Raw genomic sequence first — 25,637 nt, forward strand, 5'->3', positions numbered from 1 at the left:
ACTCGAGTCGCGTTCGATAACTATCATCGCTGCCTATCACACAGAAGAAAGTTTTGGTCGCGAAAGTTGTGGCACGTCTCTAACTACAAATTGAGCCAATGCATGTGTAACATGACAGATTTTGTAAACGCGGTTACATTCGGTTAAGCATCCATTACCCGAATCAGCCGATTCAACCGAAAGTACCAAAAGTACCGAATTTGCCTCGTCGGTTGGTACTTCGGTCTGAACTTCGCATTTGGTATCCCGTGATTCGGGTGGGATTATTGCAAGGCTGGCCCGCACTGCTACAGGTGCCCTTGTATCGTCCTACATTCTTCATAGATAAATTTGAAGCTTCTTTATTTGGGTTCATGCTGCGTAGGGTTGCTTGCTGGATCGATCAGTAAAGCAGTTCTCCGTAGAGCGCACAATTCGTTCACAGCAACTCGCTCAAAATGTTTTCACCAATCTTCAAAAATATCAGTATGTGCGTAAATTCATCAATCATGATTCTCATGGCTGCATTAAAATTGAAATATGAGAGCCCAGCCTCGATAGTTACAGCCAAGAAGACTGAAAAGAAGAATTGAAAAAGGAAACAAACGTATGATATGTTTATGCTCGTAGGAGAGTGAAGATGATCATATCAACATGCTTCGATATTTGGATCATGAATGAAACCAAATTCCCCATCCTGACACCAGATAAAAGACCATATGTTATTTGGATGCCTGAAAGCTTGTACCACCACCACCGCTCACAAAATTGTCCGCGAAGACCACTCTCTGGGCGCTGATATCTTCCATATATCTCAGGAAGTGTGTTGAATGACTTCCTCTGAAGTAATCTGTACATTTTAATCAGGCTCAATGTACTTCTGAAGCTGCTTGCTGTAGCACATACCAACAGTTTAGTAGGGTACTATCATCATCAACCTTTTATGGTGTCTTCAGCCCTGTAGCTTGCTTAGGTTTTGACTGATATCCTTGCTTCCGTCTGTGACTCAATCTTTTGGTGATGTATCTGCCGCAGTCATCGTGGCCGACGACATTTCTTCTTCAGCATCAAGATTAGTTTCTACGGTTGACCAAGTTTCTGTTCTTGGAAGGCTATCATTAGTGGTTGCTGAAGCAAAGGTCATGGATCGTGATTTTGAGAACTCCAACTCTGCATGACTACCCTGGACAGAAAATTCTGGCTTGGAACTATCGAAGATGATCCATGGGCCAGCATCAGCAATGCGACAAGCTAACCACAGTATGCGTTCTTTTCTTTGCTCCAGCATAGATGCAAGCTCGTGATATTTCTCTTCTTCATCAGTTTTCTCATTGAGAAACCATTTTTCGGGGAAGTATTTTTCTGACCATAATAACCCGCGCATTCCGTAGTCTTCCGGAAATGGCCGGACGTCATCCTTCTCTGGTAGTGGGAACTTATCATCCTCAATACGGCTGAGGGACTTGTAAGATTTGAGTAACGTATTGAGCATGATTGCTAGAGATTGCCATGGAAACGCCGGTGCCAAAAGATCCATTGCGCCCGAAAACTGAGACATGCGAAACAAGAAAACAAGAGAAACATGAATAAAGGGAAGTACATTGGGATCGCCTATTCTTTGTAGTACGATCTCTAATGTTGAATAACTGAGGTTCTGTGCGTGTCTGAATGCTATCATAGAAGGAGAGGATTCGTCTCGAGACTCATCCATATCAACGTCGACTTCTTTAGCTGAGGAAGGCGCAATAGCTGTCATCAGAGGATTTTCTTTAGACGCGAAACCTAACATTGCAACGTTGTTGGAGATAGCAATGTGGCAGCCTTGCTCCATGAATTTTTTGGTTACCCGACCAATTTGGCTATCAAGTAGTGCGAGGAATTCTTGTACTGCGGGTTCAAACCTCTCTATGGCCCTGTTTGTAAATAAATGTCCATGGGCTCGAATGAATGCAGCATCCAAAGAGGGTAATCGACATTGGCCGTGTCCATTCTCAGCATGAAGGACAGGGTCGAAGAGTGTAAGTATCGATTCTCGTGCAGAGGTGAAGGGCACAACAACACACAAAGATTTTGCATAGTAATACAATTGTTGGAGAGCATTTGGGCGTGCTAGAATAGCAAGATGGTGATATAGCCTACCAGTCGTTGGGGCTTTATCGGAAGCCTTCGAATACCAATGACGTGCGACACCAGTCCAAACCTCTCTATCTCTGATATCGTCATCCTCAATGGCCATTCTGTATCTTCCTAGATCTCCCAAGCACTCAATCCAAGTATCTTCGAAAGCTGGCACTGTTTCGTATAACAATGCCATCATGGAATATGCTAAATATATGAATGCAAGCATGTGGTCAAGCGAGGCAGGTAGCCGATGTCTGAGCAATTCTAAGAATGAATGGATACCATGCCGCCACATTCTAGCAGGCATAGCGTATTTCGATGCTAGTCTACGTAAAGCAGGACTAGCAGATGGATGTTGAGAGGCTAGGAAAAAATCATGATGCTCGTGAAGTAAAGTGCGATGCAATGCAATGAGGGCTTGCCATTGTTCATTATTAAGCCTCGGTTGCGTAGGAGGATCACCCTGCACAAGCGTAGCTTGCTTGTTATCAACCTCGATACACTTAGCCTCAACCATTACAAGTCCAGCATATATGCCTTTGACCTCTGCTACAAGTTGCTCTTGAGAGATGGGCCTTGTCTCTGGCTGAAGAATTATGTTGTACTCTTCACTTTGAGGTCTTGGTTCAATTTCTGGCACTGTTCTATTGGGTAAGATTGCGGATGGGGTGTTGGCCTGAGCATGATGATGTTGTTGTTGTTGCTGCTGCTGCTGCTGCTGCTGCTGCTGATGGTGGTTCGTATGTGGTGCTGATCGAGATGTACTTTGGGGTGTAGATGGTTTCGCGGTTCTTCGATTCGCCGGTCTGTACGCTTGAGCTCGAGATCTTGATGCTTGGATCGAAGCAATGTTGGAGGGATCAAAGGATGACCTTGTGAACGGGGAGTCTTGATCGGGAGTCCACAGTTGTCCCTTGGTAGCCTGTCGGCGAGTCTCCGTGTCTTCTGCGGAAATTGGTCCAGAAGTCGGTCGAGCTAAAGATCTTCGCGGTGGGGGTGAACTTGAGTGTTCTCGGAATGGCGATGCTGAACCTGCTGATATACCATCTCCGACGGCAGCTCTTTTGCGTGGCTGGTCTGTTGTGATTTCTTCATCCTCCATCGTATTATCCTCATTTGGTCCCAAGTTCAAAGCTTGAAGGCCAGAAAGCGATCGAGTTGGCTGGGGTGAATTTAAGGGTCTCTTAGACTGTAAGTGTGGAGATGGTGCGCCTGCTTGAGCAGTAGACGCCTCATTATTTGAGGGCTTCCGGGATTGAGCATCGTCCTTCGTCGGTCTTTGTGCTCTAAGTCAGCCTTACTTTTCCATTTTATTGGTAGCACACAGCCTTGCATGATCTCGCCCCCACAGATATAATTATCAGCGGATCTACTAACCTCTTCAATGCACTATTACTCTCATAAGATTTTCGAAATTGATCCAGTGCATCTTGATCTGATGGAATCTTGTCGTGATGCTCTTTTTCTGCATGGTTCCACAAGTCTGTTTCGGAATGACATATCTTGCGCTCCGGACAGTATATGCAGGCCCAGGATTTAGTTGTTTTTGTGTTTCTGCGCTGGTGTTGTATCCATAGATCGCTTACATCTGCTTTTGGTCTGTTCATTTCTGAATTCTTGTTAGTACCATTTCGAGATTGATGTCGTCGAGACATGGTTAGAATTTGAGCGGGTTATTTCAACATGACATTGACGTACCGGCCTGGGTTCGGAGTTGGGCGATGGTCTGATAAGTAATTGGACATGTGCCTTGATTTTAAGGTTTCGATAGTGACAAATACATGCGATAGCAGGAGTGAATCAATTGGGTATAAGACTCATTGAATGTTCAAAATGCACAGCGATAGAATAGAGTAGAATTGGCTTCTTGATGAAGGAATAGATATTTAGCTGTTTAAATGTCCTTCATATATATGAAGACTTTTTTTGAGCCGCGTCCATTGAGTAAATGGAGAATCTTGACCGGGCTGGAAGATTTAGGCAAAAATGCGAACCATTGCAACCCATTTTGCAAACCATTATATTCGGTGAGTTCTTCCCCCACTAAAACAGTCACCGAGCTATAGGGAAGTGATCACTGCTTGTTAGTCCTAGGTATGTAACTCGTATAATTTGATGTAGATTTATTAGATTGATGAACATGAGATACGACATCTGAAAGACTGAATATATACAGAGATATATAGGTATGATATGTATGTATATTTACAAGAAGCACAAGTTATCTGTCTTGAATTTACTCGTCTAATTATTTTGCTGGAATATTTGTGGTATAAACATCATTTTCCTTCCATGACTACTACCTACCTACCTGAGGCTGTTGCTATCTTATTAATATGTGCACCAATTTGCTTAACCGGGACACAGTCTGTCTATCTTGCATATGGACCGTCAAGGTACTACAAAGTTAGGTAATCCCAATCGAGCTCGCACATCTAAACAGCTCTCAGCCTGTCCCCATATTCTGTCAAGTCTGTTATGAAATCTCTTCAGCCTCAGTCTTAGATATTCCATCCTTTCTTCCATAAGGCTAAGCTCCTTTCTGTTTTCATACTCAGCTCAGGTTCGCCTCTGCTGTCCAAACCATTGACGTTGTAGTTTGAGGTCCCAAGTCCCGTAGCTTCAGCTTGACACAAGACCTCTATAGATATCTGCCCAAGGGCTCATATCCACTTCTCCTTCCTTCATCATCAGATCTTGCCTCTACACATTTCACATTTACATTCTCGCAATCTATTTATCATTTTACGACTTACGAGCGTAGATACAGTAAGACAGTCCGCCAGCGAGGTAACTGTTGTACATGCTGTAGCGAAGTAGTCTAGTAAGATGCTCAGCTCTAATTTCATCTTTTGACGCTACACGACTACTGTCAGATCTTTCGTTTACGCCCCTTTCCAACAACATTATCTCACATCTCATCCTCAAGATTGGAACCAACTCGTTGGATTTCAAGTAGTCAATTCCTCACGAAAACAGAGGAATTGACTCACTCTGCTTACCCACCTACAGTTGGATCGTCGTAGTTGAGAAGGATTCAGATGATTAGGGACGGGCGCCTTGATGGCGGAGTATGTTTCAGACCCATAACAGCTTCCTCGTCAAGGTCATTTCTTCCATCGAAAATTACGCATTTGACACTTTACAAACGCGTAGAAATAGACCATTAATTTCTTAACACTGTTCATATATGGCGTTCAGGAATCCAGGCGCGTTAAGACAAAGTTTCGGGAGGAGTCTTTGCCGAGTCCTTGCCTGGTGACTAGGCACATCACTCACATCAAGACTTGATATTTAAAACACTTACCAGGTGACCAATTTTTCTCAAACTGAAGGAACTTTAATTATGTTGTTTTGTCTGCCTTCAATCCTTCATTACATGTGAGCCTCTGTGAGCAAGTGCAGCACAGATCGCTAAGGAGACAGTGATCGAAGTTAGTGAATAAAGTTTGTTTTCACCGCTCTGAGGATTTGAGTCTTTGATGCTTTATTATGCGCTGGAAATTCATCAGTAGTTGTGGAAGTATCTCAGCTCGGTGTCGTATTTTCAGACATCTTTGGTATATCATGTCGAAATTAAGGTCGGCGTTGATGCCATGTTTTCTTATTCAGAACATATGAGGCATGCTCCTTGTCCTAAGATCCTGGACTATCATGATTGTTTGCAGAATTGCTTCTTTTCCCGGGGGATATCAGATTGCAGGGCTTAAGCTGAATCTTGGATCTAATCGGACAAAAGTATCTCAGTTGATTAAGAGCCTTGTCGTGATTCATGCGCGGCTCACTCGCCATTTTTAGACACAGCAAAACTGATGATTCAGAGTACGTGCCCGAAGTAAATTCTCTCAGATGATAATTTTGTCAAGCTTCGTAAGCTGGCTACGAAGATATTGAGGCTGGGTTAAAGACGCGAATACTTCAAGGTTTGCCCAGCATTTGTATTTTTTCAGCCACCCACTCACGCAAGTGTTTGACAAAGCCCGATTAAAGATGCAAACGTTTCATGATAGTGAAACTTAGAAGTGGGTTTAAGAATGTTACCTTAGAGATTGCTCTTCTTTCTTTGTCACAACAAACGCGCAGGCCCGACATGCAGATCTATGCGCGTTAGTCCATTCGCACACCGCGCATCTGCGCTTACCCATGTTTACCAGAATTATATTCTGTGGTACAAGTATGATTTCATGTTTCCTAACTGACATCCGTATAACTGGCGCATCAGGTCAGCAATCACGGGAGCATGCTTCTTGCCACTATTCCGTTTGTAAGCTCCCCTATTTATATCCGGTTTCCATTGGAGACTTTCCAGAGCATAAGCGTTGTTTGCCTTACAGTAGAAAGGTGACTTTCGCTTTATAATATCGTGACGGTGGCATGGTAAATATCACCTGTTTTCGCGGACTTAAGCGCACCGGTGAAATCCGGAGGAGGGGAGTAATCCTCCCGTCTAGAATTGCATGATAAATCCTTCATCACTCATTTTCTTCCGCTCGCTTCCCGCTCCTTGGGAATCAATAATCCGTTTATGCTCGCTGCAAATCCGAAGCACCTTTGCGAACATTTGTCCGCCAAGCGAAGTGAAAATTCCAGTTTTGTGTATCGCAGGCAAATGGTAAGTCTGCCAACGTTCCCGCGCAACCGAATTACTGGTGTGGCTGTTGGCTGATGCAGGGATAGCGGCCAATTATATCTCTTTAAATTCAAGTGTGGATGAATCATCCATTGAGGGAACGTAAATATAATCCCTGCTTCGGTACCCCCAACTGAGCCGACTCTGAGGCTGTGTGGGATGGCGAAGAATTTTTGGAGTAAATTTTTTGGAAATCTATCTGTAAATTAATATTTTTTTTTTCAATGAGACCAATCATGCGACAATCGCGATATTGACAAGATCGCTTTTCCACTTCTACGCTGGTAACCAAGTTCCGCTGGGCTTGGGGTGGCGTTCTCGCCACTTTGCAATGCTCCCCTGAGAAGAATTTTTTTCGGCGCATTGGCTTTCAAATCATATTGTAATTTGTAACACCTCTTCGATCTATGAATATGTCTCTGATTACCATGTTGCCCCTCGGTCTTGACTCTACGAGTATGCTCCCTTTTGGTTTGTCATACTGCATCCTCGATCAGCTAACCAACTGAAAGAAGTTGTCTTAGTTTCTACAGCTTGATTACCGCCTATGGAAAGCCCAGGCAACGTTCAATACGCAATCCTCTGTTTTGCTAACGCTTGTTCTGGACTAATCATGTTCTCAAGACTGACTGTCTGTCGAATCCCAATGCTTAGATAACTATATTACGGCCCCTGGAGATCAACGCTGGAATGTCATCTTTGTTATTCTTCGAATGACTGTGACCCAGTAAATTGGCTATCACCAACTTTGTCATCCAATATCGGCTTCCTTGGAGTGTGGCAGAAGATCGTATTCGTTTCAAGCGCGATCAGTCATAGCCAATGTATCAATTTCCCAGACACGGTGAATATCGATAGTGCATCATCGCACTGTCCATGCTTGCTAGAATCTGTTTAGCTTGTTCGCCTTTGCGATACCGTCGCATCGAGATGCCTGTTGCGCGTCGAGGTGCCCTTTTCAGCTGACAGAAATTGGAAAGGAAGTAGGCAACAGCATAGCTAGGAATGGTGTAGAAAACTGGAGACTCTGAAGATCACATTTATAGGCCTCCTGTCATCTTAAAATTGCTCTCGGTGTTACTTTCTTGGCCAATCTTTGAGCCTCATAACGAATGATCACCGGAAACTGCTGCTGACCTAGCTGGGAATTATAATGACTCATTCAGGCAAGCTGCTGAATATTCATCTCCCAGGGTCCACAATACGGAAGTCCCATACTAGTGCTTTCAATATGACTGTTGAAACGAGGCCTTGTGTCGATAGATTGTGGGGCCAGTAGACATTGTGTGGTTGCGTGGAGGATAGTAGAAAGATATGAGATGCATTCATCCGTATATGCGGCTAAGAAATTTCAAAACCCATGCTTTGCGAGTCCTTCAAAAATCCAGGCTAGAAACCCTGTGGTCAAAAACGGTCTTGCTCCTTGGAAAATTGAATTTCTCTGGCTGGCGTTTTAGATTAAGTCAAAATTGAGCCCACTCAGAAATTCATTCACCCATGCTCAATACTTGGTCGATGATCGAATTTCGAGACTTTCGAGACTCAGGCTCGTGTTTTGTAACACTGCCGCCAATGGTGATGAAGAGCCTGAGATTGCAGGTGTTTGATTTGCCGCCCTGAAAGAACAGCATCACGATATTGGATCGGGTTGATACGGCTTCGATGACGTCTGCTGTTTTATTTACACTGAAAATATGCTCTTCTTGCTACAAGTTGATGCCCGATTGGCATTATAAAATTTGCCTCGCGTTGTGTTAAAACAACTCTTCCGATATTGCATGCTTGTGACCGCGCTCAATGTGATAAATGATATACCCCATCAAGCTGGGATTTGCCATTGAATTACCGGTTATACCACTGAAAGTATGGATTGCGGGAATTCAAGACACACGCCCCTCTGAAGGAGATTCTGCTTTGAGAGCTTAAGCTTCTTCGAAGGAGGATATGCCCAGATATAGCTACCCGCCCTATGATGTTGCCATACGTGAGGCTAGCTATAACCTGCCATCATTCCACTATCCGGGACGTGGGGTTAAGCACAGCATCATTCTAGACCTACCACACCAGATTTCGGGTCCGTCTAGTGGCCAAAGTTGCTGCATATGGTTCTGGAGTGTTAATATTAGCACAAACGAGAACCTGCACAGCATAACATGTGCACTACAACTGAAGTATCGCATTACACGCGCGTTGAACCAGAATACTGAGTGCTAAACAACACCGGAAAAGGATTACATTGTACAAGGTAGGACAGTTGTTCCCTTAGACATACAAAAATTGAGACATGACACTCGAAAATGCCTCATGTAGCACCAAATTCTGCCTTTGAACAATTATCAAACCAAATTGCAATTACTGGTGCCATGTAGATATCCTCACAGGCCGACAAATGTCGTACAGTATCGGGTTAGAGAAACATGTTACAGAAGATTAAACCAGTCCGACATGTACTCGTGCTGCCAGAAAGTATGCAACTCCGACGCTAGATGCACATACCACAAGATGGTAAAATACAAGAGGACTAACCTGGTTTTCATAGCGCCGGAGTTGCATACTTTCTGGCCGCACGAGTACCTGAACGCGCATGAACTCCAATGTTGTGCTTGTGCGTGCACAACATCAACGCAGTAGTTATCGATTGAAGATACAAGCGGCCAAGACAACATGAACGGAGATCGTGTGTGGTATAGCGAGAACTCAAAGGTGGGGGTACTCTCGTAATTATAACCGTATTTGTTTGATATCGTATTCGCATGCCCAAAGAGACGCCCAAAAATGCTTTATCGATCACGTGGTTGCCTCATTGGCTCATATTGCCACGTGATTCCAACAAGAACATTTCTTTTGTTCATGGTTTTTAGAAATTTACCCCGAAATCAAAGTCTTACAATGTACTGACGTTCACACACCCACGATTAGGCCAATCATTTGAATCCTTGCGGACTCCCATTAAATCCTCTCATCTTTCCGAGCCTACTGTGGTACTTGGGTTACTCAAGTTCCAACTCGTGATGGGATATCAACGACCTCACAACAATCCCAAGCACTCCGGCGCAATCAATGCATATGGCAGGATGGAACGAATGCAACAGTTGTTCACAATAAAACAGTGTTTCTGCATCTCATCATAGTTGGTGAGTTGTAAACTTAATTCACATTTCATTTCTTCTCTGATGCATTCGTGATTTGATGTGGCGCACAAGACAGGGCTGTCAACTTGAAAGCTAGTTTCCCCTATTCTTGCCGTGAATGAGTTGTAATTCAATTTATTCGATGAAGTGAATTTGGGTTTGGGAACTCTGATGTTTATGGCCTTTCTTGGGATCATACCATGATGGCAGACATCATTGGTGTTTTCTAGGCTATAAAGGGCAATATTGAATTTCAACGTTCTGACACGAAGTGCCATACAATACATGTCACGACTACACAATATTGACTATATCAAATGCATTTACTATGCTTCGTTGCACTCCGATATCTGCTGGATACTGGAGTGGCTATGAGAATCTCCACTCATTCATATTTGGGCGTTGAGATGCTTACGTTGGGTAGGTACGTTGGGTACGAAGGGGTACCCAAAGAGTTCCTGATTATAGAAAGTATCACGAATTGGATTGAGACTTGATGTCGAATGTTTCGAAGTTTGGCATACGGCAATTGAGCTACGACATTATCGCTTGATAATTGGGGCACAATCAACAATCAGCACGTTGATACAAAGTTAACAATCTTTCATTCAAATTTTCTGACATCTTTGGTCAAATTATGCAGTTTCGTATCTGATGGTGCCGCATTGAACATGTCTTTCAATATTAGGGTATTGGGCATCTTGTTGCGAACTTAGGTCAGGGTCTTTGAGACGGTCTCATAGAATTGTACTGGGAACCTCCTCTCCTGAGTGTACTTCCGGCTACGTTGGTTGAATGATTTATACCCAAAACTCTCCTGCGATTTATGATCTGTTCGGAGCCTCATCGGGTGGTTGGTTGCCTTTTTCTAAGAGTGTTCGGTGATTGGCAATTTTGCCCGAGAAGACCACAATAATTCATTTTTGGGCTGAAGCCAGCGAGGAGAGGTCTTATAGTTGAAAGCTTTCTGAAAACTACCAACGCAATTTAGGTGCATGCCCGCAGGCTTTCCTGTTCTATTTTGCAATGTGGCTCGCTGTTCCTGCATTGTTGTCTCGCCCAGTCTCTCACCGCTAGTCTGTGTCGCTTTTCAGATCAATGACTTCTCCATATTGTGTCTCGGTGTATAACCTAAAGTCATGCATTTGATATCGCCTTAAACATGGACGTGGAGACACTGGCTATCGAATTTACACGTGCGACGATAAAATTGGCCTACCCACCGCCATCGCAATGCTGGGTCAGGCTGCCCTAGGATTTGAACAGTCTACAATCGATATCTGCGTCCTCGGTGAGTTATTAGGGCGACGAGTAGCATAGCATTACCGTCTCGAGATTAACAATTGCTACCTAGGTAGGTAGAGATCACAGGCTTCGGCCCGAGCCTCTCGAACCGCGGCATACCAGACTTTCGATAGAAAATGAAGTCTGCCTTGCCAGAAGTTGAAATGGGATATTGATTAAATTATGGATTTGTGAGTTGATGGCAGGGCGTTCGGAAGCCTCATAGATCTATTCCGCATCACGAGAAATGGTCTACACGTGATCTATGCATGATTGACCATTTCAAATAAAGGTTACAAACATTGCATTGGGAGCGTAATGCATTTCAGGGCGTCGAATTGGCCCGCTATCACCCAGTCGTTCCCCGCAGTCACAATCTGAGCATAATTGCGGTACCTTACACAACCCTAGCCGAACAAGGAGCAGTACTCGAGGTAAAATTGGGGGCGTCACCCAAGACCTTATAAGTGATAGAAAGAAGTAACATGCAGTGAGGCAACCATTTCATTGTGCCAAAATGTGCAAGTATGGTTCGGTTAAAGACGAGATTATTGAAAGTTAGATGTGTTATCTCAATCCCTGCTCCATTTCCCAGCTCCCATTGGAGTACAAACAGGAAGTGTAACTGCTAAAATTCTATGGCTGTATTTTAAGAAGTAGGGCATCAAACTGCAACCTCGAAAATCACATAAATCGTGGACATTATCCCAAGCACTTTGGCCTTGTTTGTGGCTAATGATAGGCTCCTGTTCGCTTCGACAGAAAGATGATTAGCGCCTTGGTTTCAAGAGTGATGCTAGAACTTAAGTTTAATCGGCAAATCGCTGCCTCATTATTCCAGGCCAGTAGACACAATCAAGTCGAATGTAAACAATACTTTTCTACCAGCACAATAGTATCGTGTGTGTTGGTCCAAAGTACATAGATAGTAGCATGACTTGTGCAAATATCAATGTTACACGCCAGTACTGTTTCAAAAGCAATATTATGCTAAAAAGCGGGGGTAGACCCAAACTTCTATTTGGTTATCGACGCCGATTGGCATGGCTAAGATATATATAAAAAGCAGACAGATAACACAACATCAACTGCTGGGATGGTGATGTGCAAGTAATGCGAATCGGATGAGCGCGTGAGAATCGGCCCTCTTAAGCAATCTGTATGTACCCGATAAAAAGGAATTTCGGTGAATTGATTCAGAACCTTTTGCATGAAAACAGGCCGAGGCCTTGTGTTAAGATGGTCTGGCCGCCAACAGTTGCTATGTGGGTGACTCTCAGCCCATGGATATAACATTCTGGAAGAATCTAGTGGCTATTAATTTGGCTTGATGATGCGTCGCTAGGCAGATCCTTACGCCTGCTTATTTTCTGGGCCTCGAAGGAAAGTAGATCTGACCAGAAGCAAGTTATTGCAATCATGAGCAATGATTGGCACACCAAGTCGATGTGTAGGCTTCAGGAGAAAAACTCCCTGCTCGGCTATAACTCGATAAGATGAGGCTATAATGTGAATAGCTAGCTTTCGCGATGACATCATGACGCGATCCTCGATCTGATCTCTTCTCTTTTTCCTGTGCGCCGTCGGGGAGGGGCGTAGCCAGGCTCTTTCTCAGACGTTCTTGAGTAACTAAACGTTGCTGACTTTCTCGCGCGTTGTCGGCCGATGTTGAAAGGCCAGGATCTTTTGTCCTCCGTAACAAATAGAACCAAAGGAAGTTGCTTGATAAAATAGATTGCTCCCATATCCTAGCACAATATGGTGCAACAGAAGCAAAGTTTCAGTCGTGATTGAATGAAACTTGATTTGTGCTTAGTGAGGACAGGTTGTTGTCCTTCCGAGTATGTTGAAATGACCTTATGCTGGAGAGTGCTAACGAGATAGATCTAAACAGGTATTTAACTCATTCGATGCTGGCCAATTTTGTTTGGTCTTCATTGCTTGTGTTCTCTAAATCCTTAATTATTAAGGTATCATGGGATGACCTTGCTCAGATTGATACCTCACCAGTATGGACCTTCCATGACAAGACCCTCGAGTCATTGATGGTGAATATCGAGACCACCAGTGGGTGCATGGATTGATGGGACACTTCCTAACCATCGAAATTTATAACAAATTTATTCTTTGGTCGTTTGATATCAGAATCTATGGATCTATTGTCTCATCTCATATGAATACCTAATTGTAACAATTCCTAAAATATAAGAGCTGATTTTTCAAGAGATGTTCATAAGTCCATTTTTGCAGTGTCCCTTCAGTTCGTATGCTACTGGTGGACTGATGAGTAACATTTGAACTATAGACAAGTGCCATGAGACAAGAACTCATCACACTCTGAGTTGTAGCTAGAGAATGGGGCGGGGCCATAATGCCAGTAATTGTGCGATCAAATGAATATGGGATGCAAAACAAACAGAGAGCCCTCGGTAGATACTCGATAATAAGAAGAGATGAGACTAGAGGTGAAAATTAGAAGAAGCCGAACACTTGATTGTAACCTGTACAATTATAGTTTGGTCATTCCCAAACTTCTTATGTCTTCTCCTTTGTAAATTCTTCTCCACATTCAGAGTATTATTAGTATGTATCTTGAAAGTTAGAAGGTACCTGGAGCTTGTCGCTAGGTTGTATTCGGAATAGGTCCTTTTATTCGTGCTGTTTTATTTTCCGCGAAACAGAAAAAATCTGTCTCTCAAGGTCCGCGTGTATTGTTTGAGAGCGGATCCAAGATTTGCTCCAGAACGCCGAGGATACTCGGTATTCAGAACCTCCAGTATCGCTTGAAGTGAGACGGTGGTTCATGGGATTCTTCCCAGTATTCAAGAAAAGCTCTCGCTTGAACGGAGGGCCCCTTCTGAAGGCTAGCACTGTGTAATTGAAGTGTTATGGGTGGAGAGAAAGAGTACCTGCGACTTTGAAGTCTAATAGAATCTGTTTTTTGGAAGTGGTGCTTATTAGGCGCTGACTGAGTCCGAACAGAAATCTCGTTAAACATCAGAGCATGATGTTAATATGACGAGGGACTCGGATTTCGCGCCGTGGAGGATGGGTGAAGAAGGAAGAAGGAACTTTGAGCATCGATAATATGGAACGCTATGAACAACACGTCCTTACATCATAAGGCTGGGTCTGACTACCAAGAAAACATGAAGCCATGATTATATAAGATTGTGTGGCAGTTTTCGTGTAGCATCAGCACTTGAAGAATAGTTATGCTATGCTATCATGGTGTGTAGGGCCGTCGTTCTGGTTCATTCCATAGAAAACTACAGTCTTGGGAGTTCGTCATAAGGTATCACAAGATTTCTGTGTTACGAATCTTCAGGCAGTCGTTAATAAATATTACACAGGTCGAATTTGATGTTGTGTCGAAGCTCGCATCAATTGTTCGCTTTTAGAGCTCGTGAAACAGCAAGCACAGAGTTGGCGCATATTATCTGAATGATATGGTTTAAGATAGACTTGATGTTTTAAGATGCCCCCATCATGAACGGCCCTGTATCACTCAGATTATCGGGAAAATCATGTCCACATCCCGGTAAGTTCAATGTAGCATGTCTTTGAATAAGTCTGCACAAGAAAGGTCGAATGTCCAAATATTTTTCTGTGGCAGTGCCTTTAGATAGTCAGCACACAGACTAAAAGGCGTCATTTCAGAGAACATCTTATCAGATTTAGTCATATATTATGAAATCGATATCCAGGTATGTATGTACTTCACCTATTTACTTCAATTTGTAAGCACTGAAATTCCTTATGACTGTGTGGAGAAATTCATGTCAATTTGAGAAACAATGCCGCAAACTACACGAGAACCTTGACGATGAACATCACTACCATAGGCAAAAATGTCCCATTTTGTAGACATGCCGACTAAGTGATGACCAGAATCTTTGCTGAATATGCTCTGTGCTATAATACTCAAGGTTTCCCACATATATAATCACATTTGGTCCATTGTGTTGTTGCTGTAATGACTGTCATTTTTATCAAGCGTGATTTCGAAGCCAAAAAATCCCAATCTACGATTTATAATAACAATCAAAACACCACTCCACGAGACATAGACTACGCTTATCTCCTGAGTAGAAGAGCAAGCATCTCACCAGGCTCCGCCCATTCATCACCTGAACATATTCATTTCTCTCCACCCCGTCCTATCTCGCACCAACTTCCCCGACGAAACTTCTCTCTAGAAAGCATAGGAAACTAAGGATAGACGAAATGACCAAGGGGGCTTGAAGGAATGAAAGGTGCCCAGATGATGTAGACTAAATGGCTTGCTGTGTTGTACAAATCTCGCTTTTCGTTTAGCATTAAAGATAATTTGAAATCGAGGAACTTTTCAAGTGGACGCAAAAAGGGGGTGATTTTATTTGGTCAACTTCGAGAGAGAATCAAGTACAGTCTCATACTTGGTTGTGCTGTCAGATGGATTAGAGAGGTTGCTAGAGATGCAGGCAGCGAGAGTGTGCGATAAAGGAGCTCAGTCGTACCCTCTTGTTTAGCTCGGCCTTGCTCCTTCTCTCGCAGGCTATTACAGAATACCATGCCCACTTGTTCGAGATAGATAGTAAGAACGGACCCATCTATGGAAAATTCTCTCGGCACACCAAAACTACTGATCTTGTCCCGAGAATGGATAAGTAGTCTCTAGTGAGCATTCACCGAAAGCTCTCAGGCTGAGCACCAAAAAGACTTCCACGGCCCGAACTAAAATTTCTTCATTTGTGTTCTGGGAGAACACTTCAGTCATCTATGAGCGAATAGATTCCGAGGGTTCGAAGTTCATTTCAAGGGCTTGGATGTTGGACTTAGAAATTTCTGTTAATGAAACCAGCGAGTTGACGTTTCTCAGAATAACCTTAGCTAGCTTAGTAGCTATAGCTAGGTCTATGTGATCTTAAGACTGTTTTTCTTACTAAAAAATATGAGCTTCTTTGATAGTGTACGATAATTGAATACTTAAACGAATGTCAATGACTTGACACTTGTGCTGCATGTTGAACATTGTGACCAAAGTCTAAATCTCGAGTCAGTATTTGGTATAATTTACGTTCCATTGTTGAGGATTCTAATCTATGGCATCAAGAAGATGAGTTCAAACCTGAACATAATGCAAGCAAAGAAGCCCCAAGAGTAGGTGATTAGAAACTTGACTTTCAATCGTATTCCCCTTACAATCATAAATCTGTTTGGGCAGAACTCGATACAATTCGATGGTGATAATAAAGGTTACCAGCGGACAACCTTGAAGATGAACTGAATTTTACGCATCGCTTTTGTCTATGGAGTTTGACGGAATTCAAAATATTTGGCCTCATTTACTGCATTTGTATCGTAATTTTTCGATACAATATCATCTATCTTGGAAGGTAAAGCCCTTTTATGGGACTATCTCCTTCTAGTTTCATGGAATAGATTAGATTTCATAGGGAGGGACAAATATAACAAGAGAGTATGGAAAGACAAAAGTGAATAAAGACTTAAATGGGATGAGAAAGAAGAATATTCCAAAGTGAGGAGCACAAAAAATCAACGAGAGAAGAAATTGACAACTCGGTAGGCCGTGGCTGATCTTGAATAAGTGGTTTAGGACCATGAAGTTATTCCAAACTAGTCTTACGCACAAAATAGGCAGGCAATGTGCCCGTTTCTGCATGGAATTTATCCTACCAGATTTGCTATGCCCAATGTATCGTACTTCAGTAGATGTTGAATATGTATAAACTTAAGTATCTGCACTGACTTTCAAAGGCCTTCTATGAAACTCATGCCTATATCCCAGCTTGTAGTTAAAAGAATGGCTCTTGTGTATCAAAAGACGGTTGATGTCGAGGTGTTGCAACTTTCATTGTTTGACATCCTCATCACCCCAGTCCGACAAAAGCCCAAGATGAGATTGCTTAGCCGTGATTGAAATACAGTTTGGAAGAGAGTCCTTTGGGCATATGAATTCCATCCGAAACGTTGAGTTCATCTGACATTGTCTGTAATTGGTAGATGCAACTTTGGCATCGGAGCATTTCAAAGAAGCTTTTTGAAAGTTGAGAACCGCTGTATCTGAACTCAAAGTCTCGAAGCCTATTTGAGCGCGTACGTTCGCACTATCGTTGGATTCAATGTCCGATCCCAAAACGTCCAAACATCACATTACTCGAAGCGAGTAGTTCGCAGATCCGGTCTCGAGCGGGACTATGGATATCGAGTCAGCATGGATTGGGCTATATCGTTCCGTCGTTTGCTATAGCATGAATTTTCTTGCCACATCACTTCAATGCAATTCTCCAATCAAGAGGAAACTTTTCGTCACTACTTCGTGTTCGTCATGGTTTCAAGTTGCACAGCCTTTTTAAATTATGCATGCAATGATTTATCATCAACATAACTTCTGAGTATAAATTTTGTACGAACATGAAATTAATAACTTGAAGCTCCAAAGATACCTTGCCGTCGAGGCAATGTGTGTTTCCCTGTGGTATCTGGTATCTCAAGTTCACGGCAAAGACCATCCCGTTTTGAAAAAAGAATAGTCAAAAATAGCCCATCCAAATTTCCGCTGCCCTCCGCGCACGGTCTTGTATTGGATAAAGTTGTCTCCACTGTCCATGTTTTTTGTGTCTTTGATGTCGTCCGATGCTACTTCGGATGGGGACAACAAGCAATTTTCTGGTAAGTCTGGGCACCTAACCTTATTGCGTTAATCTTCCGGGGCTATTGAGACCCGCTGCTATCTATCTTGATTCTTATAGAGATCCGAAGACTCTTCCAGGAGCACCGACAGCATATCGAGTGGAATATGTAGGTCTACAAACATAACGTGGAGAGCATTTATTGTTGTTCATATCTCGGTAAGAGAAATGAACCAATGAAGGGGTAGAGAGTCAGAAAATGTGTTGCTCAGACCTCCATTCCATTGCTTTCGGCACACCTCGGATCGGAAACAAATTTATATGGCGTCTCCCACAGACAGCCATTTATTCCATATCATATACTGGTGACACGATTCTACCGAAGATGATGCATAGAATGACTTGTACTAAACAATTTTCCGTTCTGATGGCGCCTCTAAGCTTGTTTCATGCGAAAGTGTTTTCCCCACAACCTATCGGTATTTTTTTCCGAGCCAAGCCATCATCGTTTCATGTGGTGGCATTTGTCTACCAGCCTGCCAGGAGGTATTGAACTCGTGAAAAGATTGTGAAAGGGGGTCGGATGTCACAAATTGACGTGGTCTTGCTGTGAAAAACCTCTAGATTCGGATCTTTCTGTCTAGATATGGATATATGTGATGTGAATTGTAGGGGATGTATACCCTTTCGGTGTTTGTGATGAATAAGAGTGGGAGTCTCGCCAGGAGTTCCTAAAAGTTTCCCTGTCGAGAATCTTTCAGTTGATGGAAAAGAATGTTACTCCGCAGAAATCGAAAGATCCGGGTATATGCTCCTGTATCGTTCTTGCACCACGGGGTAGTTTGGTTTGCTTTACCGGAATTGCATTTTCCTTTTTCAACCTGACTCTGAAATAATCCCAGACTTCTCATCGGTGCCAGAAAAGCAATTTCTCATTCAGTAACGAAGGCCGTCAATGATCTGCCGCGAAACAACAAAGTTTTGATATGTATGAGCTTTGTAATTTGTATTTTCTCTTTTCGGGAGATATTCATTTGGAGTTATAACTAGATTTGAAGGACCAGTTTTTAAGAACAAGCTCAAGAAGATAGTTTTGACCCCAGTGATCCTAGTGTTTTCCAGTAACCAATAAAGTCAATGTGCCCTGTATGGAGTACTAAGCGGTAAATACAGGGTCATGAAAACATCCGACCTCTAGAACCCACCTCCCACCAAGCCCACCAAGCCCATTTACTACATTCTCTTTCAACGTCTGTCTGTGATATCACATAGGGTCTAATTGCTAAGACTTTCTTTCTTTCTTTCAAAAAGAAATAATCTTGACTGATTTCAGACTGAGTCTACGGAGTTGTATGATCTCGCCCCCTGTTCTGTATTGTAACCTCATAACACATCCATTATATTAATAGCTTTCAAGTTTAATTGATGGATGAGGAGGATAAGATCAATGTTGCATTGGCTCAGTATGTAGATATCTAAGAACAGATATAAATCATCAGAATGTTACGAATAGTTATGTCATCAGTACAACTTGAACCGCTTTGCATAGTATAAGCAAATCTTAATGGGTTGTAATGGCATCTGAATGAAATGATGGGAATCCTTTCTCGGATCCTGATCGATTACCTCATCTCATATCAATGACACGGGAATTTGTATTTAGGTCGTTTCAAGATGTTTATCTAATGTTTGTGTCTTGAGCTTTGGAAGCCATTGGATTGGTCGAGATGTCTAAATGATCTCCATGGCTCCATCAGAGGGGCTGTGCAAAAAATGATGAAACACTGATCACATCCAATCGACTCCACGAACCCCGTTTTATCGAATTTACCTTTTACAAAAGACTAAAAGCTCATCGACCCCTAAAATGTTCTAAATGGCGCTCTCAACCTTGATTTGATCCGATCATGATTGTGATTTATCCAATGATCATATCATCTGAGATCAGGAACCGCTGTAAGCATCTATTTGTGGGTCTAATCTGATTGATCTAAGCCAAATCGAATACCACCTCATGGCTGAATCTCCAACCAAATTAAATGGACAACTGCTTCCAGATACCCTGCATAAGCGTAAAGTTCCGAATCGGGTACTGAAGATACGTTGCATAACTTCTTCAATGTTCACCATCCAATCATTCCTTTGCCGCTCGGCTGTGTGTTAGCATGTATTCAGGCACACTCTCTGAGCGTCACAATTCTGCAATACTCTGAATGAATATGTTGCTGTTGAATATCATGACTATGAAATACATACGCTCGAGCTTCAGGCATACAATATTGACAATTTCAAAGAAGTTCGAACTACCTGACCTCCAAATCGACCCCAAAGCAAGCAAGGTGGGATGATTTATGGATGTATACTAAGAATATGTATTTCTTTTGTCCGAACTTTACATCTGATTGAATGTAAGCAATAAGCATTGACCTTGCGAATTCTGGACATCATCACGATGCACGACTAAATACGAGGGAATAATAAACCCGTCTCTAAGTGTTGCCCCTGACTAGGACAGTGTACCTGCAGTAGTTCGCATGGTCAAGTTTCACCTGTTCTTTTCCGCATCTGCACCCCTCGATTAAACAAGCATGGCCTTTTTTCAGAGACCATCTTGGCACAGCTTAACCAACTACATTTTTTTAAGCTAGGGAAGTTCAGACTCCACACCAAAAGTAAAGGACGAAATGGCGCGCGCATGCATGGGTCTGGAAGGATATGGCCTTGTCCAGTGTTAGCTTCTTCAAAGATTCTCCTCGTCTATAGAATCCTTGATGATTGTGGGACAAGGTTCTCATCTAGTTTCTAAGTGATCCAACACGGAAGACCCCAAGAAAGGGATCGAGGCTATGTGGAAAAGGTCATGGCCCAACCGTTTCTCAAGATATAACAGATCCTGAGAATCCTCATGTTAGATTCATACTCCATTCATTACGATTCTTCATTTACTCACTCTCTTATAATTATATCGCCGTTTGAGAGTTAAAGTCATTCACTTCTTTACTCTCTATCTCTTTTCTTCGGCATCAAAAAATCATTCGTTATTTTTTATATATTTTTTTCGTTTCATACCAACTCTCGTTGATCAACTTATATAATAATGAAGACTCAAACCCTCGCCCTTGCGGCTTTGGCCACCGGCTTCCAGCTTGCTGCTGCCACCGGATGGGCAGACAAGTCTAGCTTTTCTTGTCCTTCAAACACCAACAATGAGTGCTCTTCAACTCAAAAGAGTGGATGGGATTTCAGCGACCTCACATCTGGATCTTTCAGCAACTATGACGCTTTCTCCTTCTCTGGATTCACATGCTCAAACTCTTTCGGCAAGCGTGATAACCCAAAGTTCCCAAAGAGAACTTCCGGAAAATGTATCTCTGGTACAGCTTCTTCAGACCATGGCTCATGCCCTCAATTCTCCTGCGGTAGCTCCTCCAAATCTGGCTCTTCTAAATCCGGATCTTCCGGCGAGATCTCCGCTTTCTCCATCTCCACCGTTCACGTTACTACCGAGTTCGATTGTGATTTGGAATTCCACTATGGTATGGGTGATGGATCTACTTGCAAGCAAACTTCTCGCTGCTCAAGTGGAGGTTCCATCATCTCCAACTCTCAATGTGGTGGTGCTAAGAACGTCACCGTTGTTTACTCTTCCGCAAGTCAAACACATACTGCTGCTATTGGTAAGGCTTCTTGCAGTGTTGGTATTAGCTCCGTTGGATTCGACTGCAGCTCGGCATCTACTACTCAACACCCATCCACCACTGCTAGTGCCAAGACCTCTGTCAAGACTACTTCTGTCAAGACCACCTCCAGCGAATCTTCCAAGTACACTTCTGTTGAATCTTCCAAGACTACCTTAGTTTCCTCCAACAAGGTTACCTCAGTTAAGAGCACTCCTTCCGCCACCGGTACTTCATACACCCTTGTCGGAACTGGTTCTACCAAGTCTTCGATCATTGGAACCTCAGTTAAGCCAAGCTCAAGTGCCGAGACTATTGTCAAGACTTCAGATAAGCCAAGCTCAAGTGCTGCCACAAGTATCATTGGAACTTCTGTTCACACTTCCCCAGCCGGTACCGCTCCAGGAAGCTCTGTTCACACTTACCCAGCTGGTACCGCTCCAGGAGCCTCTGCCTCTTCTATCATTGGTACATCTGTCACTGGATCTGGATCTTCATCTGTTGTCCAATTGACCACTTCTACCATCTACGCTACCTCTGTTTCTACCATCATTTCTTGCGCCGAAACTGTCACCGACTGCCCAGCTAGATCAACTGCTTTGACCACTGTCGTGTAAGTTCAATATATCTAACAAATTCTGAGTTTTATCTAATAAATTATATAGTATTGCCGTTTCTACCACCATCTGCCCAGTCACCGCCACTGAGGTTCCAGGTTCATCCGCTGCTTCTTCCATCATCGGTACATCCGTTGTTTCTTCCCCAGCTGCATCTTCCCCAGCTGCATCTTCCCCAGCTGCTTCCTCCCCAGGTGCCTCTTCCCCAGCTTCATCCGCTGCTTCTTCCATCATCGGTACATCCGTTGTTTCTTCCCCAGCTGCCTCCTCCACTGCCCCATGTGTCTCTTCCGGTGTCGTTCTCTCTGGCCAAACTGCTTGCCCAGTTTCTTCCGGATCCGCCCCATCTTCCTCCAAGGCTTCTTCCATTATCGGTACATCTGTTGGAACTGCCCCAGTTTCCTCCCACGCAACCACTAGCGCAACCAGCCTTGCTACAACTGCTTACACCACCGTTATTGTTCAAGAATCCACCACCATTTGCCCAGTTACCTTGACCCACACCACTGGAGGAGTTACCAGCTTCGAGACCACCTCAACCACCTCTACTGTTCGCACTTCATCCACAGTTGTTACTTCTAGTGTCATCACTGTCACTGCCCCAGCCAGTGCCGCTTCTTCAACTGTTCAAGGTGTTACATCTGTGCCAGCTCCAAGTGCTACTAGCGTTCAAACCACTGCTTACACCACTGTCGTTGTTCAAGAATCTACCACTATTTGCCCAGTTACCTTGACTCACACCACTGGAGGAGTTACCAGCTTCGAGACCACCTCAACCACCTCGACTGTCCGATCTTCTTCTACTGTTGTCACTTCCAGTGTCATCACTGTTACTGCCCCAGCCAGCTCAGTCGAAGGTGTTACTACCACCGCTTCTGCCACTACCCCAACTGAGACCGCTGCATGCCCAGATGTCTTGCCACAATGCTTGAACACCTGGATGTACTTGGTCGGTTGTGAGTCCAACACTGATTCAGACTGCTACTGCCCAGATACTGCATTCATTAACAGCGTCTTTGGATGTGTTTCTGCATATGGTATCTCCTCGTCTGACATTGATGCTGCTCAAAAGTACCTCCAAGGTATCTGTGCCGCTCACGTCTCCACCAACCCAGCTATTGTTACTGCTGCTTCTACCGTCTATGTTCCAGCTGCTTCCAGTGCCGTCGCTACTTCATCTGTTCAAGGTGTCGCTTCTACCCCAGTTACCACTGTTACTCTTAGCACCACTTTGGTTGTTCCATGCACTGAGTCTACCGGTTCCCTCTCTGGATCAGTCATTCCATCCTCATCCACCACAACCACTATTTCCACCGCTATCACTGTTCCACAAGTCGCTTTCTCTACTGCTCCAGCAGTTGGATCAGCAACACCTAGCGTTGCTCTTATTCCAGGTACCGTTGCTGCTTCCCAAGCCGCAGGTTATACCACCTCTGCTCCATCAAGCACTACCAAGGTTGTTTCCGGTGTCGCAGGAGCTACCAATGTTCCACCTGCCGCCACCACTTCGGCCACCGTTCCATTCACTGGCAGCGCCATCAAGAGCACTAGCAGCTTTGGTGGACTCATCGCCGCTGCTCTTGTCGCCATCTTTGCTTTGTAAGCAATCGATTCGATCTCATTCACATTTCATTTTTGTTTAAGCACGATCATAAAAATCATGCATAGCATCAAGTCCGGGAGGCGTTCAATTCGATACCAATTTCATTATTTCACTCACACCTGATTTTCTGTTTGGAGGAAAAACATAATCAGCTTTGTTCCATCTTTATGGACGTTACGCCAGTCTGGCATGGTACACGGTACACACGAGGGTTGGGAGGGTATGCTGGATCGTAATATGATCATGAGTAATGGTTGGGGAATTGAAAAGAAAAAGTGTTTGTCAACACTGTAATTATAGATTTTTCCTTTGAGAGAATATATAAAGAGTTACCTTTTAATTGATTGTGTGTTTTGTGTGATGAAAATGCCTGTCTATGTGTGATGTGATTTGTTACGGGGTATTGGTCTATGAACTGGATTTCTGTATAAACTAGCGTATAGATAAATTGGAAGAAACTGAGGATATTCACAATTGAATGATTTGAGAAGTGGAAAGAAAGACTTGAGAGATTAAAAAGACAAAATTGCTTGACTGAAGGAAGTCAACTTGCCATGAGATGATAGTTCCTAACCTGCGCTCCAATACTTGACTTATCAATTAGGTAGTTGAGGGTATGATGTTCGGTAGTTCTCTAAATGTTTTCCAGCTCACAATGAATTTGTGTTTTGTAGATCATGTAGCCATTGTATCAAATGATTGCTGATAAAGTAAAAGCATCTTAAAAACCTTCAGCCATGCTCCTGCTTTGAAGTAGCTCATCAAGAACTTGTCAACAGTGTTCCACATAAATTTGAAAGATCGGATATTAGACTTTTATTCATAGATGTTAAAATGTCATGAAGATTGAGGGGTCTTCGCCTCGGATAGTACCGATCTCATAAGGGGTCATCCATTTCAAATTGGATTTTACTGACTGGACAAACATTTATGGCATGCATGTTCAGCTTCACTCTAACAAGTATCCATGCTGAGGCGTATTATATCATGATTATTTGCAAATCTCACTGTGTGACACACCAGAACGCCCAAAATATACACCCTATCTGAATATATCTTTACAGCCCCCGACTTCACATCCATCTTGTCTGACTTCACATCCATCTTGTCTCGGCACTCCCTTTAATGATGCCATCAAGCTCACTCGTAGTCCAACCACCATAAAAGTCTCCAGGTTGCGGTATAACTTTCTCTCCATCCACATAACAATCCCATGGTCCAGCATAGAAACTCAAATAACCTTTCAAATCAGCATACTGAGGTGTAGGAGATTCATATGACCATATCCTGTTGGATATTTCATGCTTTCGTGGCTCGGATGATTTTAGTTGGTCTTCAAAAGGACAAGAAGAGGCAGGAGAAGGGGAGAAAGGTGCAGGTAATGAGATCGAGTAGTATGTGGCCCATCCTTTGTATTCACAAAAAGTGGATTTGTTGGTGGGGGTCAGAGGAAACTTTGGAGATAGGGATGTGGCGGGGAGGTAGTATGCTGTTCTTGTGTTAGGTTATGGATTGAGAGAAGAGAGAGAGGTTAGAGTTGTCATGAATGGAAAGGGGGTATTAACTGGGCGAATGATATGTTTCCAAAACCCAATATGCATCACTTGTTTCAGCAATGGTTTGACCTCGATATCTTATAACGAGATGACGAGATGTTTTCTCAAGGAGAGGTGGACGTGGAAAGTTTTGAACGTTAAGCCTTGGTTTTGGAAGCATATTGATAGAAAGTCCCTTGGTGGATAGATATGTAGATCAATACAATTGAATTATATGATTTTCTAGAAAGACATACAAGACGTCAACACTTTTCCATGAATGGAGGAGGGAGGGGTTTAGGTTTATGCATATCTAAAGTTTGAATGACTAAGCAATCTAAGTCTAAGGTTAAGCCTAGCGCCCCCGCAATCGTCACACATGTGCAAGATCCAAGTTCGCAAGGCTAGGTAGAATTCCATCCATC

At 43.3% G+C, this 25,637-nt stretch overlaps 3 protein-coding genes across 3 annotated transcripts; 1 reads left to right on the forward strand and 2 right to left on the reverse strand.

Annotated features, from left to right (window-relative positions):
- Nucleotides 1–985: 985 nt before the first annotated feature.
- On the reverse strand, nucleotides 986–3,755 carry EAE98_004774 (uncharacterized protein; the record flags this gene model as incomplete). Its single annotated transcript, XM_038952395.1, has 2 exons — nucleotides 986–3,377; nucleotides 3,478–3,755. 2 exons carry the CDS (start codon nucleotides 3,753–3,755, stop codon nucleotides 986–988), a joined length of 2,670 nt encoding a protein of 889 aa, XP_038811045.1.
- Nucleotides 3,756–20,721: 16,966 nt separating this feature from the next.
- Nucleotides 20,722–23,677, forward strand: EAE98_004775 (uncharacterized protein; the record flags this gene model as incomplete). Its single annotated transcript, XM_038952396.1, has 2 exons — nucleotides 20,722–22,070; nucleotides 22,123–23,677. The coding sequence occupies exons 1-2, from the start codon at nucleotides 20,878–20,880 to the stop codon at nucleotides 23,675–23,677; spliced, it is 2,748 nt and encodes a 915-aa protein (XP_038811046.1). The 5' UTR covers nucleotides 20,722–20,877.
- Nucleotides 23,678–24,573: 896 nt separating this feature from the next.
- EAE98_004776 (uncharacterized protein) lies at nucleotides 24,574–25,500 on the reverse strand. Its single transcript, XM_038952397.1, has 2 exons — nucleotides 25,243–25,500; nucleotides 24,574–25,166 (listed from the first exon to the last, which is right to left on the reverse strand). The coding sequence occupies exons 1-2, from the start codon at nucleotides 25,391–25,393 to the stop codon at nucleotides 24,772–24,774; spliced, it is 546 nt and encodes a 181-aa protein (XP_038811047.1). The 5' UTR covers nucleotides 25,394–25,500; the 3' UTR covers nucleotides 24,574–24,771.
- Between the last annotated feature and the right edge of the window lie 137 nt (nucleotides 25,501–25,637).

Source organism: Botrytis deweyae (assembly GCF_014898535.1).
Source record: "Botrytis deweyae strain B1 chromosome Unknown BDEW_009, whole genome shotgun sequence".
NCBI lineage: Eukaryota > Fungi > Ascomycota > Leotiomycetes > Helotiales > Sclerotiniaceae > Botrytis > Botrytis deweyae.